General features: G+C 44.2%; 1 protein-coding gene across 1 annotated transcript in view; it reads left to right on the top strand.

The window, feature by feature from the left end:
• LOC137342473 (nuclear GTPase SLIP-GC-like) overlaps positions 1-15,009 on the top strand; it is a 186,999-nt gene that overhangs the window by 58,497 nt on the left and 113,493 nt on the right. The window contains exon 8 of the mRNA XM_068006364.1: positions 11,568-11,798. Within this exon, the coding sequence (XP_067862465.1) occupies positions 11,568-11,798 (231 nt within the window). The remainder of the gene's footprint in view (positions 1-11,567; positions 11,799-15,009) is intronic.

Genomic DNA, 15,009 nt, shown 5'->3' with positions numbered 1-15,009 from the left:
CCCCCCCCCCCCCCCCGACGCGCCGTCCAGTGACTCCCCTCCGACGCGCACCGTGAAAGATAGTATCAAATTGAAAGAAAAAGCTTACAATTCCGTGAAGATTAGTGGCAGGTCAGAAGATTGGACAGAATATAAAAAGCAGCAAAGAATGACTAAAAGAATAATAATGAGTGAGAAATTAGAGTATGAGAGAAAGCTAGCTAGAAATATAAAAACAGATGGTAAGAGTTTCTACGGTATTTAAAAAGAAAAATAGTAAGTAAAGTGAGTGTTGGTCCTCTCGAGAGTGAGTCTGGGGAATTAATAATGGAGGATAAGGAAATGGCGGATGAATTGAACAGATATTTTGTGTCCGTCTTTACTGTAGAGAATACAAATAACATACCAGAAATAATTGTGAACCAATAGGTGAAAGGGAGGGAGGAACTTAAAACATTTACTATCGCCAGGGAAAGGGTTCTGAAAAAATATTAGAACTAAAAGCTGACAAGTCCCCAGGTCCTGACGGACTTCATCCTCGGGCCTTAAAAGAAGTGGCTGCAGAGATAGTAGATACATTGGTATTAATCTTCCAAAATTCCCTAGATTCTGGAAGGGTCCCATCAGATTGGAAAATAGCGAATATAACTCCTCTATTCAATAAAGGAGGGAGACAGAAAGCAGGAAATTACAGGCCAGTTAGCTTAACATCTGTCATTGGGAAAATGCTCGAATCTATTATTAAGGAGGTTATAGCAGGGCACTTAGAAAATCTCAATGCAATCAGGCAGAGTCAACACAGCTTTGTGAAAGGGAAATCGTGTTTGACTAATTTATTAGAGTTCTTTGAGGAAGTAACAAGCAACGTGGATAAAGGGGATCCTGTGGATGTGTGGACTTGGATTTCCAGAAGGCTTTTGACAAGGTGCCACATCAAAGGCTACCACACAAAATAAGAGCTCATGGTGTAGGGGGTAACATATTAGTATGGATAATGGATTGATTAGCTAACAGGAAATAGAGAGTAGGCAAAATGGGTCATTTTCAGGTTGGCAAGATGTAACGAGTGGAGTGCCACAGGGATCAGTGCTTGGGCCTCAACTATTTACAATCTATATCAATGACTTGGATGAAGGGACCAAATGTTGCTCAATTTGCCGATGACACAAAGGTAGGTAGGAAAGTAAGTTGTGAAGAGGACATAAGGAGTCTGCAAAGGGATATAGATTGGTTAAGTGAATGGGCAAAAATTTGGCAGATGGAGTATAATGTGGGAAAATGTGAACTTGTCCATTTTGGCAGGAGGAACAGAAAAGCAGTATATTATTCAAATGGAGAGAGATTGCAGAACTCTGAGGTACAGAGGGAACTACTATGTGCAGTTTTAGTCTCCTTATTTAAGAAAGGACATAATTGCTTTGGAGGCGGTTCAGAGAAGGTTCACTCGACTGATTCCTGGGATGAGGGGATTATCTTATGAGGAAAGGTTGGACAAGTTGGGCCTGTATACACTGGAGTTTAGAAGAATGAGAGATGATCTTATTGAAACATATAAGATCCTGAGGGGACTAGAAAGGTTAGATGCTGAGAGGATGTTTCCCCTTGTGGGAGAGACTAGAACTAAGGACCACAATTTAAAAATAAGGGGTCTCCCATTTAAGACGGAGATGAGGAGAATTTTCTCTCAGAGGGTCGTGAGTCTGTGGAACTCCCTTCCCCAGAGAGCGGTGGAGGCAGGGTCATTGAATATTATTAAGGCTGAGTTAGATAGATTCCTGATTAACAAGGGAGTCAAAGTTTATAGTAGGTAGATGGGAAAGTAGGGTTGAGGTCACAATCAGATCAGCCATGATCTTATCAAATGGCAGAGCAGACTCGAGGGGCCAAATGACCTACTCCTGCTCATTAATGATTTGGACTTAAATATAGGGGGCATGATTAAGAAGTTTGCAGATGATACAAAAATTGGCCGTGTGGTTGATAGTGAGGAGGAAAGCTGTAGGCTGCAGGAAGATATCAATTGACTGGTCAGATGGGCAGAAAAGTGGCAAATGGAATTCAATCCAGAGAAGTGTGAGGTAATGCATTTGGGGAGGGCAAACAAGGCAAGGGAATACACAATAAATGGGAGGATACTGAGAGTTGTAGAGGAAGTGAGGGACCTTGGAGTGCATGTCCACAGATCCCTGAAGATAGCAGGACTGTAAATAAGGTGGTTAAGAAGGCATATGGAATACTTTCCTTTATTAGCTGGGGCACAGAATATAAGAGCAGGGAGGTTATGCTAGAACTGTATAAAACACTGATTTGGCCACAGCTTGAGTACTGCGTACAGTTCTGGTCACCATATCACGGGAAGGATGTAATTGCACTAGAGAGGGTGCAGAGGAGATTTACGAGGATGTTGCCAGGACTGGAGAATTTTAGCTATGAGGAAAGATTGGATAGGCTGGTGATGTTCTCTTTGGAACAGAGGAGGCTGAGGGTGATATGATTGAGGTGCACAAAATTCTGAGGGGCCTAGATAGAGTGGATAGGGAGGACCTATTTCCCTTAGCAGAGAGGTCAATAACCAGGGGGCATAGATTTAAAGTGATTGGTAGAAGGATTAGAGGGGAGCTGAGAAAAAATTTTTTCACTGAGGGTGGTGGGGGTCTGGAGCTCAGTGCCTGAAAGAGTGGTAGAGGCAGAAACCCTCAATGTTTTTAAAAAGTACCTGGATGTGCACTTGAAGTGCTGTGACCTACAAGGCTATGGACCAAGTGCTGGAAAATGGGATTCGGCTTGGTGGCTCGTTTTTGGCCGGCGCGGACACAATGGGCCAAATGGTCTCCTTCTATGCCATAAATTTTCTATGATGGTATGATTCTATGACTCTCTGGTGTCCTTTTTATAGGAGAGCTTATCTAGGGTGTGGTGTGTTTTTTTAAATTCGTTCATGGGATGTGGGAGTCGCTGGCGAGGCCAGCTTTTATTGCCCATCCCTAATTGCCCTTGAGAAGGTGGTGGTGAGCCGCCGCCTTGAACCGCTGCAGTCCGTGTGGTGAAGGTTCTCCCACAGTGCTGTTAGGAAGGGAGTTCCAGGATTTTGATCCAGCGATGATGAAGAAATGGCGATATATTTCCAAGTCGGGATGGTGTGTGACTTAGAGGGGAATGTGGAGGTGGTGTTGTTCCCTTGCGCCTGCTGCCCTTGTCCTTCTAAGTGGTAGAGGCTGTGGGTTTGGGAGGTGCTGTCGAAGAAGCCTTTGCAGGTTGCTGCAGTACATCTTATAGATGGTACACACTGCAGCCACGGTGTGCCAATGAGGAGAGAGTGAATGTTTAGGGTGGTGGATGGGGTGCCAATCAAGCGGGCTGATTTGTCCTGGATGGTGTTGAGCTTCTTGAGTGTTGTTGGAGCTGCACTCATCCAGGCAAGTGGAGAGTATTCCATCATACTCCTGACTTGTGCCTTGTAGATGCTGGGAAGGCTTTGGGGAGTCAGGAGGTGAGTCACTCTCAACAGAATACCCAGCTCTGTAGATCTGACCTGCTCTTGTAGCCACAGAATTTGAGGCTGGTCCAGTTAAGTTTCTGGTCAGTGGTGACCCCCAGGGATGTTGATGGGGGATTCAGCGGTGGTAATGCCATTGAATGTCATGGGGAGGTGGTTCGACTCTCCCTTGTTGGAAATGGTCATTGCCTGGCACTTGTCTGGCACGAATGTTACTTGCCACTTATCAGCCCAATCCTGGATGTTGTCCAGGTCTTGCTGCATGCAGGCACGGACTGCTTCATTATCTGAGTTGCGAATGGAACTGAACACTGTGCAATCATCAGCGAACATCCCCACTTCTGACCTTATGATGGAGGGAAGGTCATTGGTGAAGCAGCTGAAGATGGTTGGGCCTAGGACACTTCTGAGGAACTCCTGCAGCGATGTCCTGGGGCTGAGATGATTGGCCTCCAGCAACCAGTACTATCTTCCATTGTGCATGGTATGACTCCAGCCACTGGAGAGTTTTACTCCTGATTCCCATTGACTTCAATTTTACTAGGACTCCTTGGTGCCACACTTGTCAAATGCTGCCTTGATGTCAAGGGCAGTCACTCTCACCTGATCTCTGGAATTCAGCTCTTTTGTCCATGTTTAGACCAAGGCTGTAATGAGGTCTGGAGCCGAGTGGTCCTGGCGGAACCCAAACTGAGCATCGGTGAGCAGGTTATTGGTGAGTAAGTGCCGCTTGATAGCACTGTCGACGACACCTTCCGTCACTTTACTGATGATTGAGAATAGACTGATGGGGCGTTAATTGGATTTGTTCTGCTCTTTATGGACAGGACATACCTGGGCAATTTTCCACTTTATCGGTACCAGTGTTGTAGCTGTACTGGAACAGCTTGGCTAGAGGCATGGCTAGTTCTGTAGCACACATCTTCAGCACTACAGCTGGGATGTTGTCGGGGCCCATAGCCTTTGCTGTATCCAGTGCACTCAGCCGTTTCTTGATATCACATGGAGTGAATCGAATTGGCCGAAGACTGGCTTCCGTGATGGTGGGGATATCGGGAGGAGGCTGAGATGGACCATCCACTCGGCACTTCTGGCTGAAGATGGTTGCAAACGCTTCAGCCTTGTCTTTTGCACTCACGTGCTGGACTCCGCCATCATTGAAGATGGGGATGTTCACAGAGCCTCCTCCTCCCGTTAGTTGTTTAATTGTCCACCACCATTGACGACGATGTGGCAGGACTGCAGAGCTTTGATCTGATCCGTTGGTTGTGGAATCGCTTAGCTCTGTCTATAGCATGTTCCTTCTGCTGTTTAGCATGCATGTAGTCCTGAGTTGTAGCTTCACCACGTCAGCACCTCCCTATGCCTGGTGCTGCTCCTGGCATGCTCTTCTACACTCCTCATTGAACCAGGGTTGATCCCCTGGCTTGTTGGTAATGGTAGAGTGAGGAATATGCCGGGCCATGAGGTTACAGATTGTGCTTGAATACAATTCTGCTGCTGCTGATGGCCCACAGCGCCTCATGGATGCCCAGTTTTGAGCTGCTAGATCTGTCCTGAATCTATCCCATTTAGCACGGTGGTAGTGCCGCACAACATGTTGGACGGTGTCCTCACTGTGAAGACGAGACTTAATCTCCACAAGGACTGTGCGGTGGTCACTCCTACCAATACTGTTCATGGACAGATGCATTTGCGACAGGTAGATTGGTGAGGACGAGGTCAAGTCCGTTTTCCGCTCGTTTTGGTTTTCTCACCACCTGCCGCAGACTCAGTCTGGCAGCTATGTCCTTCAGGACTCGGCCAGTAGTGGTGCCACCAAGCCACTCTCAGTGATGAACATTGAAGTCCCCCACCCAGAGCACATTCGGTGCTCTTGCTACCCTCAGTGCTTCCTCCAAGTGGTGCTCAACATGGAGGAGGACTGATTCATCAGCTGAGGGAGGGCGGTCGGAGGGCTTGTCCATGTTTGACCTGATGCCATGAGATTTCATGGGGTCCAGAGTCAATGTTAAGGACTCCCAGGGCCACTCACTCCTGACTGTATATCACTGTGCCACCACCTCTGGTGGGTCTGTCCTGCCAGTGGGACAGGACATACCCAGGGATGGTGATGGAGGAGTCTGGGACATTGGCTGAAAGGTATGATTCTGTGAGTATGGCTATGTCAGGTTGTTGCTTGATTAGTCTGTGGGACAGCTCTCCCAATTTTGGCGCAAGTCCCCAAATGTTAGTGAGGAGGACTTTGCCGGGTCGAGTGGGCTTGGTTTGCCTTTGTCGTGTCTGCTGCCGGGTGGTCCATCCGGTTTTATTCTTATTATGACTTTTTGTAGCGGGATTGTACAACTGAGTGGGTTCCAGGTCCATTTCAGAGAGTCGTTAAGAATCAACCACATTGCTGTGGGTCTTGAGTCACATATAGGCCAGACCGGGTAAGGACGGCAGGTTTCCTTCCCTAAAGGGTGTGTAAGTGGAATCTCTATGAATGGAAGCTTGGAAACAATTGAAGACCAGGCTCTCGTGTTCTATCCTTCACCACATGGCTATCCATTCATAACATGGTCACAGAGAATGGTTGCCTAAAGGTGAAGGTTGGAAACTATGATTTTTTTTGGACATGAAGAATAATTTGACAGCCTAGTGGCCATTTTGGAAAATGGCAGAAAGCAAGTTTCAATCGTTGAGAAATGAATTCCCTCCGATGTTCTCGGAGTTTGACCGTACGACCAGTGGCAGAACGAGATTGATTTGTGGACACGGGTCACTACTCTGACAAAGAGAAAACAAGGCATGGCCTTGGCATTGTCACTTCCTGAATGAAGTAAAATCAGAAGTAAGGTATTTTGAGATGGATTCAGATCTTTTGGATAATGATGAAGGTTTTAACTTTCTAATAGAATTTCTGCATCAAACCTGTAAGAAAGATGACCTGTAAAGTGCCTATGAGGCCTGGTCAGCATTTGATAGATTTCAGAAAACGGACGGTTAGTTATCATGGACTTTAACGAATTGTACAAGAGGTTCACAAAGTTCAAATTGGGAATACCTGGATCGGTACCAGCGTTTAAATTACTGGATTGTGCTCAGGTGTCTCATACGGACAGGCAACTGGTCCTAATTGGCGTTCAGTTCTTGGAAAAGGAGACTTTTGGATCAAATGTCTGCTGCCTTAAAGAAATTTCTGGGGAAACAATCATTCCCTTCAGCTTTCATGGAACAAATGGGGTCTTCCACTGTGACACAAAGAACAGAAGATCCAGGTTTCAAAATGCTCCAGATACTAAATGTAGGCCCCAGACCAGGTTTCAAAATTTTCGAGACCGGACGCATGCATCAATATGATGGAAGGATTAAAGACAGTCAGATTAGGTGATGAAAGCAGGAACAGCAGATCCAGTTATATCAACAGAAGACTAAATTGGGACAGTAATAACGGGCGAATGAATCCCAGGAATGCCCAAGGAAAAATCAGGAGATGCTTTAGATGTGACTCTAAGTATCATTGTGAGGTGAATTGTCCAGAGTGAAGAGGCAGGGCCTTTGAAATGATGCATGAAGAAAGTAGTTCTGAGGAAGATAATGAAGATAATGATCAACATGAACAGATTACACTGGTCACAAGGAGTTTTAATCCTGTGATGAATGTATTAGTCGCGGGTTCCTTTAATTGTGCGCTGTTAGTGTATTTACTTCAACTGTATGTGGGGTAGATTGGTTAAAATATTATCTTGATTCACTAAGTAGTGAGGATCAACACAAGGTTAAGGAATATAAAAGTTCTACATGTTTTAGGTTTGGAGATGACAACAGCTTGAGGTCACGAGAGAGAGTGGTAATTTCATGTAAGATAGCTGGAGTAAGCCATTTTATAAGTATGGATGCAGTCTCGAGTCAGATACCGCTGCTTTAGGGTAAACCTTCCATGGAAAAGGCAAAAATGAAACTTGACATGGAACACGATGAGGCAATCATTGTTGGGAAATCAGTTGATTTGCAGTTTACCCAGTCAGGGCATTATTGTATCCCCTTAATAAAACCTGATGTTTCTTATCAGCCTGTTCGGCTAGTATTAATGACATCAGGCGATAAGGATGAGAGAAAGAAAACAAATTGTCTTAAAGTTACATAGACAATTTGCCCACCCTACTTGTCAACATTTAAAAATCCTGCTAAAAGATACAGGTGTAGTTGATGAGGAGTAAACAAGGCTCAGAGAGATTGATGAGAACTGTGAAATCTGTAAGTATAGACGGATGCCCCGCGTCCTATTGTAAGTGTTCCATTAGCAAGTGGGTTTAACAAGGTAATTGCCATGGATCTAATGGTGTGGGACAAAGACAGAAATGTTTTCATCTTACATTTTATTGACCTGGCTACGAGATTTAGTATTTCTACGCTAATATATAATAAGGAGAAGAAGGTTATTCTCTATTTTAAAAAAAATTATGGGAAAATGGATAGGGACTAGACTTGGGACACCAGCAAAGTTTTTGACCGATAATGGAGGTGAATTCACTCACGTGGAGTTCAGAGATATGTGTGAGAATATGAATTACAATTGTCATGAATACAACAGCTAAGAGCCCTTTGAGCAATGGTCTTTGTGAAAGGAATCGTGCTGAGATTGATAACATGGTGCATAAAATGTTGGCTGATCGAACAGTGTAAATTGTCAACTGCCCGAGCATGGGCAGTTCATGCAAAGAATTCTCTTCAGGTGGTTGGAGGATATAGTCCGTACCAACTAGTCTATAGGTGCAATCCCAAATTACCTTCTGTTCTTTGTGATAATCCTCCTGCTCGAGAAGGTACTACAATTAGTCCCATTTTTTCTGAGCATTTAAATGCTATGCATGCAGGGAGACAGGCTTTTATCAAGGCTGAGGTATCAGGGAAAATTCGTGGAGCATTGAGGCATCGTATTAGACCATCTGAGACAGAGTTCAATTCAGGAGATTTGGTAAACTATAAAAGAGAGGGTCCTCGGGAATGGAAAGGTCCTGGTGATGTAACAGGTCATGATGGGAAGACAGTAATCGTCCAACATGGCAATCAAGCCATTACGGTTCATTCCTCACGATTTATAAAATCTCAAACTCTGAGCAGTTGATAGAAGCAAACGAGGCACTTTGTGCCTCCAATGTTCATGATTTTTTTTGACGAGGTTCCTGAGGCACAGACTGAGGAGGATCAAGGAATGGACAGTGGTAATGTCGGTGATCAAGAAACACATGACCGAGCTACCACATCCACAGAACAATTACCCAAAGTGGGTACATGGGCGACATATGTTCCAGAGGGGACTAATTAATGGAGGGAGGCAACAATTTTGGGACATGCAGGCAAAGCTACTGGTAGGTTTAAATATTGGTTAAATGTTCAGGATGATGGCCATCGAGCGAGGTCCATGGACTGGCAGAATGGGGTAAATGAGTGGAGAGTAAGAAAGTGGAGTACAAGTAGTAATAGGGAGTCCAGAAGTGAATCTCACGTCAGAAAACGATCGTGAACTAGAGATGAAAGAGGGAGATCTCACTGCAGTAGTCCCTACAGACATCGAAGTGGAAATAGAGGACGTAGATTGACTTGGTCAGACAATGAAACAAAGACCACAGAACAGTCACGTAACAGAACTAGAAGCAGAAGTCCTCATCATCGTGAAAGTTTTGGTGGCTGCCAATAAACTTGAGGATAAATGAGTAAGAGAGGCAAAACAAAGGAAGTTAGATAGTTGGAAAGAATCTGGAGTTTATTCTGAGGTAACAGTTAAGGGTCAACCAGCTTTGTTGCAGAGATGGGTTTGTACTAAAGTCCTTGCAGATGGGACTTATAAGGCTTAAGCAAGGTTGGTAGCTGGGGGTTTGAAGAGAAACTGGGTGATACAGATGTTCGAGTGGATTTTCCCACTGCTGGAAAGGTAATCTTAAAAATCTTTTTGGCTCTTTTGGCAACATATTCCTGGGAGTTTAGGTCAATTGACATAAAAGCCGCATTTCTGCAGGGCGATACTTTTCCGAGAAGTGTTTCTGAAACCACCTAAAGAGGCAGCAGATGCAGAAGGAAAATTATGGAAACTCAACAAATGCGTCTGTGGCCTGAATGATGATTCCAGGGGATGGTATTTTCCAGTGAGATCTGTTTTGCTGAAAACAGGATGTGTTCAACAAAAATCAGATCCCGCAATGTTTTATTGGAACCGTAACGGAAAACTTTCAGGTATCTTCATGATGCATGTTGATGATTTCTTATGGAGAGGTACTGCGGAATGTGAGAAATTCATCATAAGATTAGAGTAGAATTTAAAATTGGGACTCAGGCCTGTGGGTCTTTTAAATATATTGGTTTGGATATTAGGCAGAGTGGGTCTGGTGTAACTTTAAATCAACAGTCCTATTTAGGGAGTGTTACTCCAGTCCCGGTGAATCGGACTAGTTCATCACAGAATGGTGATGTTCTATCTAAAGGGACAGAGCAATTACGAAGCTTGATTGGTCAGTTGAACTGGTTGTGCACTCAGACTAGACCAGATGCTAGTTTTGATGTGTTGAGTTAAGTACTGCAATGAAATATCCCACAGTAGAGAATGTTTTACAGGCAAAAAAAAAATTACAAAAATTAAATATAGATAAATGTGTCCTTAAGTTCCCATCCTTCGGTGACCCAAAGAAAATGAAGCTAGTTATTGTTAGCGATGCTTCACAGGTTAATCTTCCTGATGGATATTCTAGTGCAGCTGGTTTCATGGTGTTTCTTATGGGTGAGAATGGGAAATGTTGTCCTTTAGCTTGAGTTGACATCCTGTACAATGGGAGTACTGAAGGGGCTCTCCTGCCCCTCCCGGCGCACCAGCAGTGCTGGAAAAGCACTGACCTGGATCCGCCCGTTCTCACCTCCCTTCGGCTGCCGGGTTTCCCGAGCTCTGGGAATCCCGATCCACAGCCATTAAATCTAAAAGTTTGCTAAAATCTGAGGCATGCAGCCTCATTAACATATTTAAATTACTGACCCGCCGTGGTTTAAACCAAAAGTTGGGGTCGGGTTTCTGATTTTTGAAATTTTAACCCCCACCTGTCCTGGGGGTTAACATTCTTCTCAATGCTTGGGCCAGCAAGGCATAAAAAGAGAACTGAATCTCCAGTTGGGGTTAATAAAGTGAATCTAAGTATAAACATGTGCCAGCTGGTTTTGGAGAATGCTGTGGTTAATCTGTGTACGGACACTGTCAGCCTTTTTTTGCAGTCTTTCAATTAGTATCATAGTAGGTACAGCACAGGTGTGGGCCATTCAGCCCATTGTGCTTGTGCTGGCTCTTTGACGATTTTCCTTTCACAAATCCGTGCTGATTTTCATTTATTGGCCCAGATTTTTCCAAGTGCCAATTAATTTTGTCCCGGATTATTGTCTCTAAAAGTTTCCCCACCACCGACGTTAGACTGACTACCAGATTTATTCCTCTCCCCTTTTTTGAACAGGGATGTAATATTTGCAATCCTCCAGTCCTCTGGCACCGCTCCCATATCTAAGGAGGATTGGAAGGCCAGAGCCTCAACAATTTCCCCCCTTACTTCCCTCAGTAACCCAGGATGCGTCCCATCCGAACCGGGTGACTTTTCTACTTTGAGTACTGCCAATCTTTTAAGTACCTCCTCTTTATCTATTTTTATCCTATCCAATATCACTACTACCTCCTCCTTTACTATTCCAATGGCAGCATCCTCTTCACTAGTGAAGACCGATGTGAAGTATTCATTTAGTGTCTCTAAGATTCTAAGATTTAACTACAGAACATAATATAAATTAATTTAAAAATTATTTTCATACAAGATAGATTCCTTTACCAATTCTTGATCTTGATCTCTAACAGTAGAGTGATTTAGATAGGATGGGGTTGGGTAGAGTTTGGTTAGATAGTCCTGTTTGATGTTCTGAGTGGGCTGTGAAGGTGAGGCATGTTTTGGCGCTGATTACTGCGTTTATGGTCCTGTCTCGAAGGACATTGATTTTGATATGATGTAATTGGGAAACTTTCTTTACATGAAGATTAAGTAAAAGTAAATACAGAAATCTGAAATGGAAATGACTCTTATTGCAGGAGTGGAATGAAGAACTGAAAGTTCTGGTCGATTTGTGTGAGAAGGAGGAGAATAGTGACACTGATGATGATGAAGATGATGACGATACGGAAGAATTTGAAATGGCAGAGGAAAAACTGAAAATTGTTTATGGAGATGGCGGTCTGGGGAAGAGCCATGAGGAACTGTTAAAAATGAAGATTTATCGAGAAATCCTCAAAAACAAGAAGAAATCTTTATCTGAAGACACTGTGAGTACTTAATTGAGCAATGACCTTCAAAAGGGAACTGGAAGAGTTTCAGAATTTACTTTCACTGCTGTCCTGTTCGTATTTTTTGACCAAGACTGAAGAATCAGAGTTAGTGTGTTGTATCCCCTTACTTGAGGTTACCTGTGGAACTGTCTGTTTTTGTCTGTTCTTGTCTGTATGTTTACTTGTCTGGCTGCCTCTGTCATCTTTGTCTGCCTGTGTTTATCAAATGTCAGCTTCTCTTTGATCCCTCTCTCTTCTATCTCTCCATGAATCTCTCTCTATATCTCTCCCTCTAATTTATCTCCTGTTTCACTCTAACCCCTTTCTAGTCTGTCTCTCTAGTCTGCCTCTGTCTCTCTCTAATTGCACTGTTTCTCTAATCTCAATGGCCCCGATATTTATGGGGAGGGTATGGGGGTGTCCTGGTAGCACAGGGGAAACCCAGAAATCCTGGGGATGGGGCGGTCCTGCCGAATTTTTTTATTCCGTTTCCCGCCCACCAGCCGGCTAAATTGACAGGCCAGGCGGGAAAACCAGTGGCAGGAGGCCACAGCCAGGGATCCTTGGGGTCCCAGGCAATCAGAGCTCGGGATTGGGTCTTGGTGAGGGTTGGGGGGATTGAGAGGCCACGATCGGCAGAGAAGAAGCCGGAGATTTGCTTGAGGGGCCGGGGAGAGCACTCTGCTGCTCCTGGCCCACAAGGAGTGCCGAGAAAGGCACTAACCTCCTGGAGCTGACATCTCCTGCCTCCATCTCACTGCTGGGTTTCCCGACCCCTGGGAAACCCGGCCGGCAACTGTTAATTTACATCCGGCTCCCAGTCTCACTGTGGGAGCCTGCTTTAAATATGTTAATGAAGTGTCCGACTCTCCACGGCTGGACACTCGAACAACACTCTACCCATCCCCGTTAAAAACGGCAACAGGAGCATACACGTCGGATCAGGGAAGCATTCCCCGATTTTTCATTTTTTACTCCCACCCCAATCCCCTTTTGAAAGCCACGATTGTATCCGCTTCCACCACCCTTTCAGGCAGTGCATTCCAGATGATAATTACTCACTGTAAAAAAAAAAAGGTTTTCCTCATGTTTGGTTCTTTTGCCAATCATCTTAAATCTGTGCCCTCTGGTTCTCGACCCTTCCGCCAATGGGAACAGTTTCTCTTTATTTACTTTATCTAAATCCTTCATGATTTTGAATACCTCCATCAAATCTCCTCTCAACCTTCTCTGCTCTAATGAGAACAACCCCAGCTTCTCCAGTCTATCCACGTAACTGAAGTCCCTCATCCCTGGAACCATTCCAGTAAATCTCTTCTGCACCCTCTCTAAGGACTTCACATCTTTCCTAAAGTGTGGTGCCCAGAATTTGAAAGTGCTCCAGTTGTGGCCGAACCAGTGTTTTATAAAGGTTCAACATAACTTCCTTGCTTTTGTACTCTATGCCTCTATTTATAAAGCCCAGGATCCCGTATGCTTTTTTAACCGCTCTCTCAACCTGTCCTGTCACCTTCAACGATTTGTGCATTGACCCCTAGGTGTCTCTGTTTCTGCACCCCTTTTAGAATTGTGCCCTCTAGTTTATATTGCCTCTCCTCATTCTTCCTGCCAAAATGTATCACTTACACTTCTGTGCTTTAAATTTCATCTGCCATGTGTCCGCCCATTCCACCAGCCTGTCTATATCCTCTTGAAGTCTATCACTATCCTCCTCACTGTTTACTACACTTCCAAGTTTTGTGTCATCTGCAAATTTTGAAATTGTGTCCTTTACACCCAAATCCAAGTCATTAATAATATATCAAGAAAAGCAGTGGTCCCAGCACCGACCCCTGGGGAACACCACTGTACATCTTCTTCCAGTCCAAAAAACAACCGCTCACCACTACTCTGTTTCCTGTCACTTAGCCAATTTTGCTGCCACTGCCACTTTATTCCATGGGCTTCAATTTTGCTGACAAGCCTATAATGTGGCACTTTAGCAAACGCTTTTTTAAAGTCCATATATACAACATCAACTGCATTGGAGAGGGTGCAGAGGAGATTTACTAGAATGGTACCATGGATGAGGGACCTCAGTTATGTGGAGAGACTGGAGAAGATGGGATCGTTCTCCTTGGAACAGAAAAGGTTAAGGGGACATTTGATAGAGGTGTTCAAAATCATATGGGGTTTTGACATAGTGAATAAGAAAAAACTGTTTCCACTGGCAGAAGGGTCGATAACCAGAGGTTTAAGATAACTGGTAAAAGAACCAAAGGGGAGATGAGGAAACATTTTTTACGCAGTGAGTTGTTATGATCTGGAATGCACTGCCTGAAAAGGTGGTGAATGCAGATTCAATAATAACTTTCAAAAGGGATGAATACTTGAAGCGAAAAGAGTGGGGGAGTGGGAGTGGATAGTTCTTTCAAAGAACTGGTGCAGGCACAATGGGCCGATTGGCCTCCTGCGCTGTGAGATTCTATGATTCTGTCCTTGTGGCTACGTGTTTCTGTATCTGTTTAGTCTCACTAATGGTTAGGCTTTCTTTAAGTGTCAGCTGTGGCTCAGTGGGCAACACTCTTGCCTCTGATGTCAGTAAGTTGTGGGTTCAAGTCCCACTCCAGAGACTCGAGCACAAAATCTAGGCTGATACTCCCATTGTGGAGTATCAGCCTAGATTTGCTATTTGTGGGACCTTGCTGCCCGCAAATTGGCTGCTACATTTCCTACATTACAAAAGTTACTACACTTCAAAAGTATTTCATTGGCTAAGAAGTGCTTTGGGACGTCCTGAGGTTATGAAACGCGCTATGTAAATGCAAGTCTTTCTAATCTGTTTGTGTCTCTTTCTCTCTGCCTCTCTCCACCTTTGTTTCTCTCTGTGCTCATGGTTATGCATTTCTATGTCAATGTTTCGTCTGTTTGCCTATCTGTCTCTCTCTCTCACTATCTTTTCCAAAAAGAGGGGTGCTGGTACAGGAAGGAGCTGTACCGCTGGGGTGGATTGCACCTAAACCGGGCTGGGACTGAGGTCCTAGCTGAAAGGATAAATTGGGCTGTAGAAAGGACTTAATAAAGGGGAAGGGCTCAGGCAGAAATAAAAATAAAAATAGTCTAAAGATAAGAAAAAGGGATGAGATTAAAGTCCAGATCATAAATAGTGTTAAAGATATTATAAATACTTCAGGTTCAGAAAAAAATATAGGAAATAAAAGCAAAATAA

Source organism: Heptranchias perlo, chromosome 26 (genome assembly GCF_035084215.1).
Source record: "Heptranchias perlo isolate sHepPer1 chromosome 26, sHepPer1.hap1, whole genome shotgun sequence".
Classification (NCBI taxonomy): Eukaryota; Metazoa; Chordata; class Chondrichthyes; order Hexanchiformes; family Hexanchidae; genus Heptranchias; species Heptranchias perlo.
The sequence above is the reverse complement of the archived record's forward strand: the minus strand, read 5'-3'. Positions and strand labels throughout refer to the sequence as shown.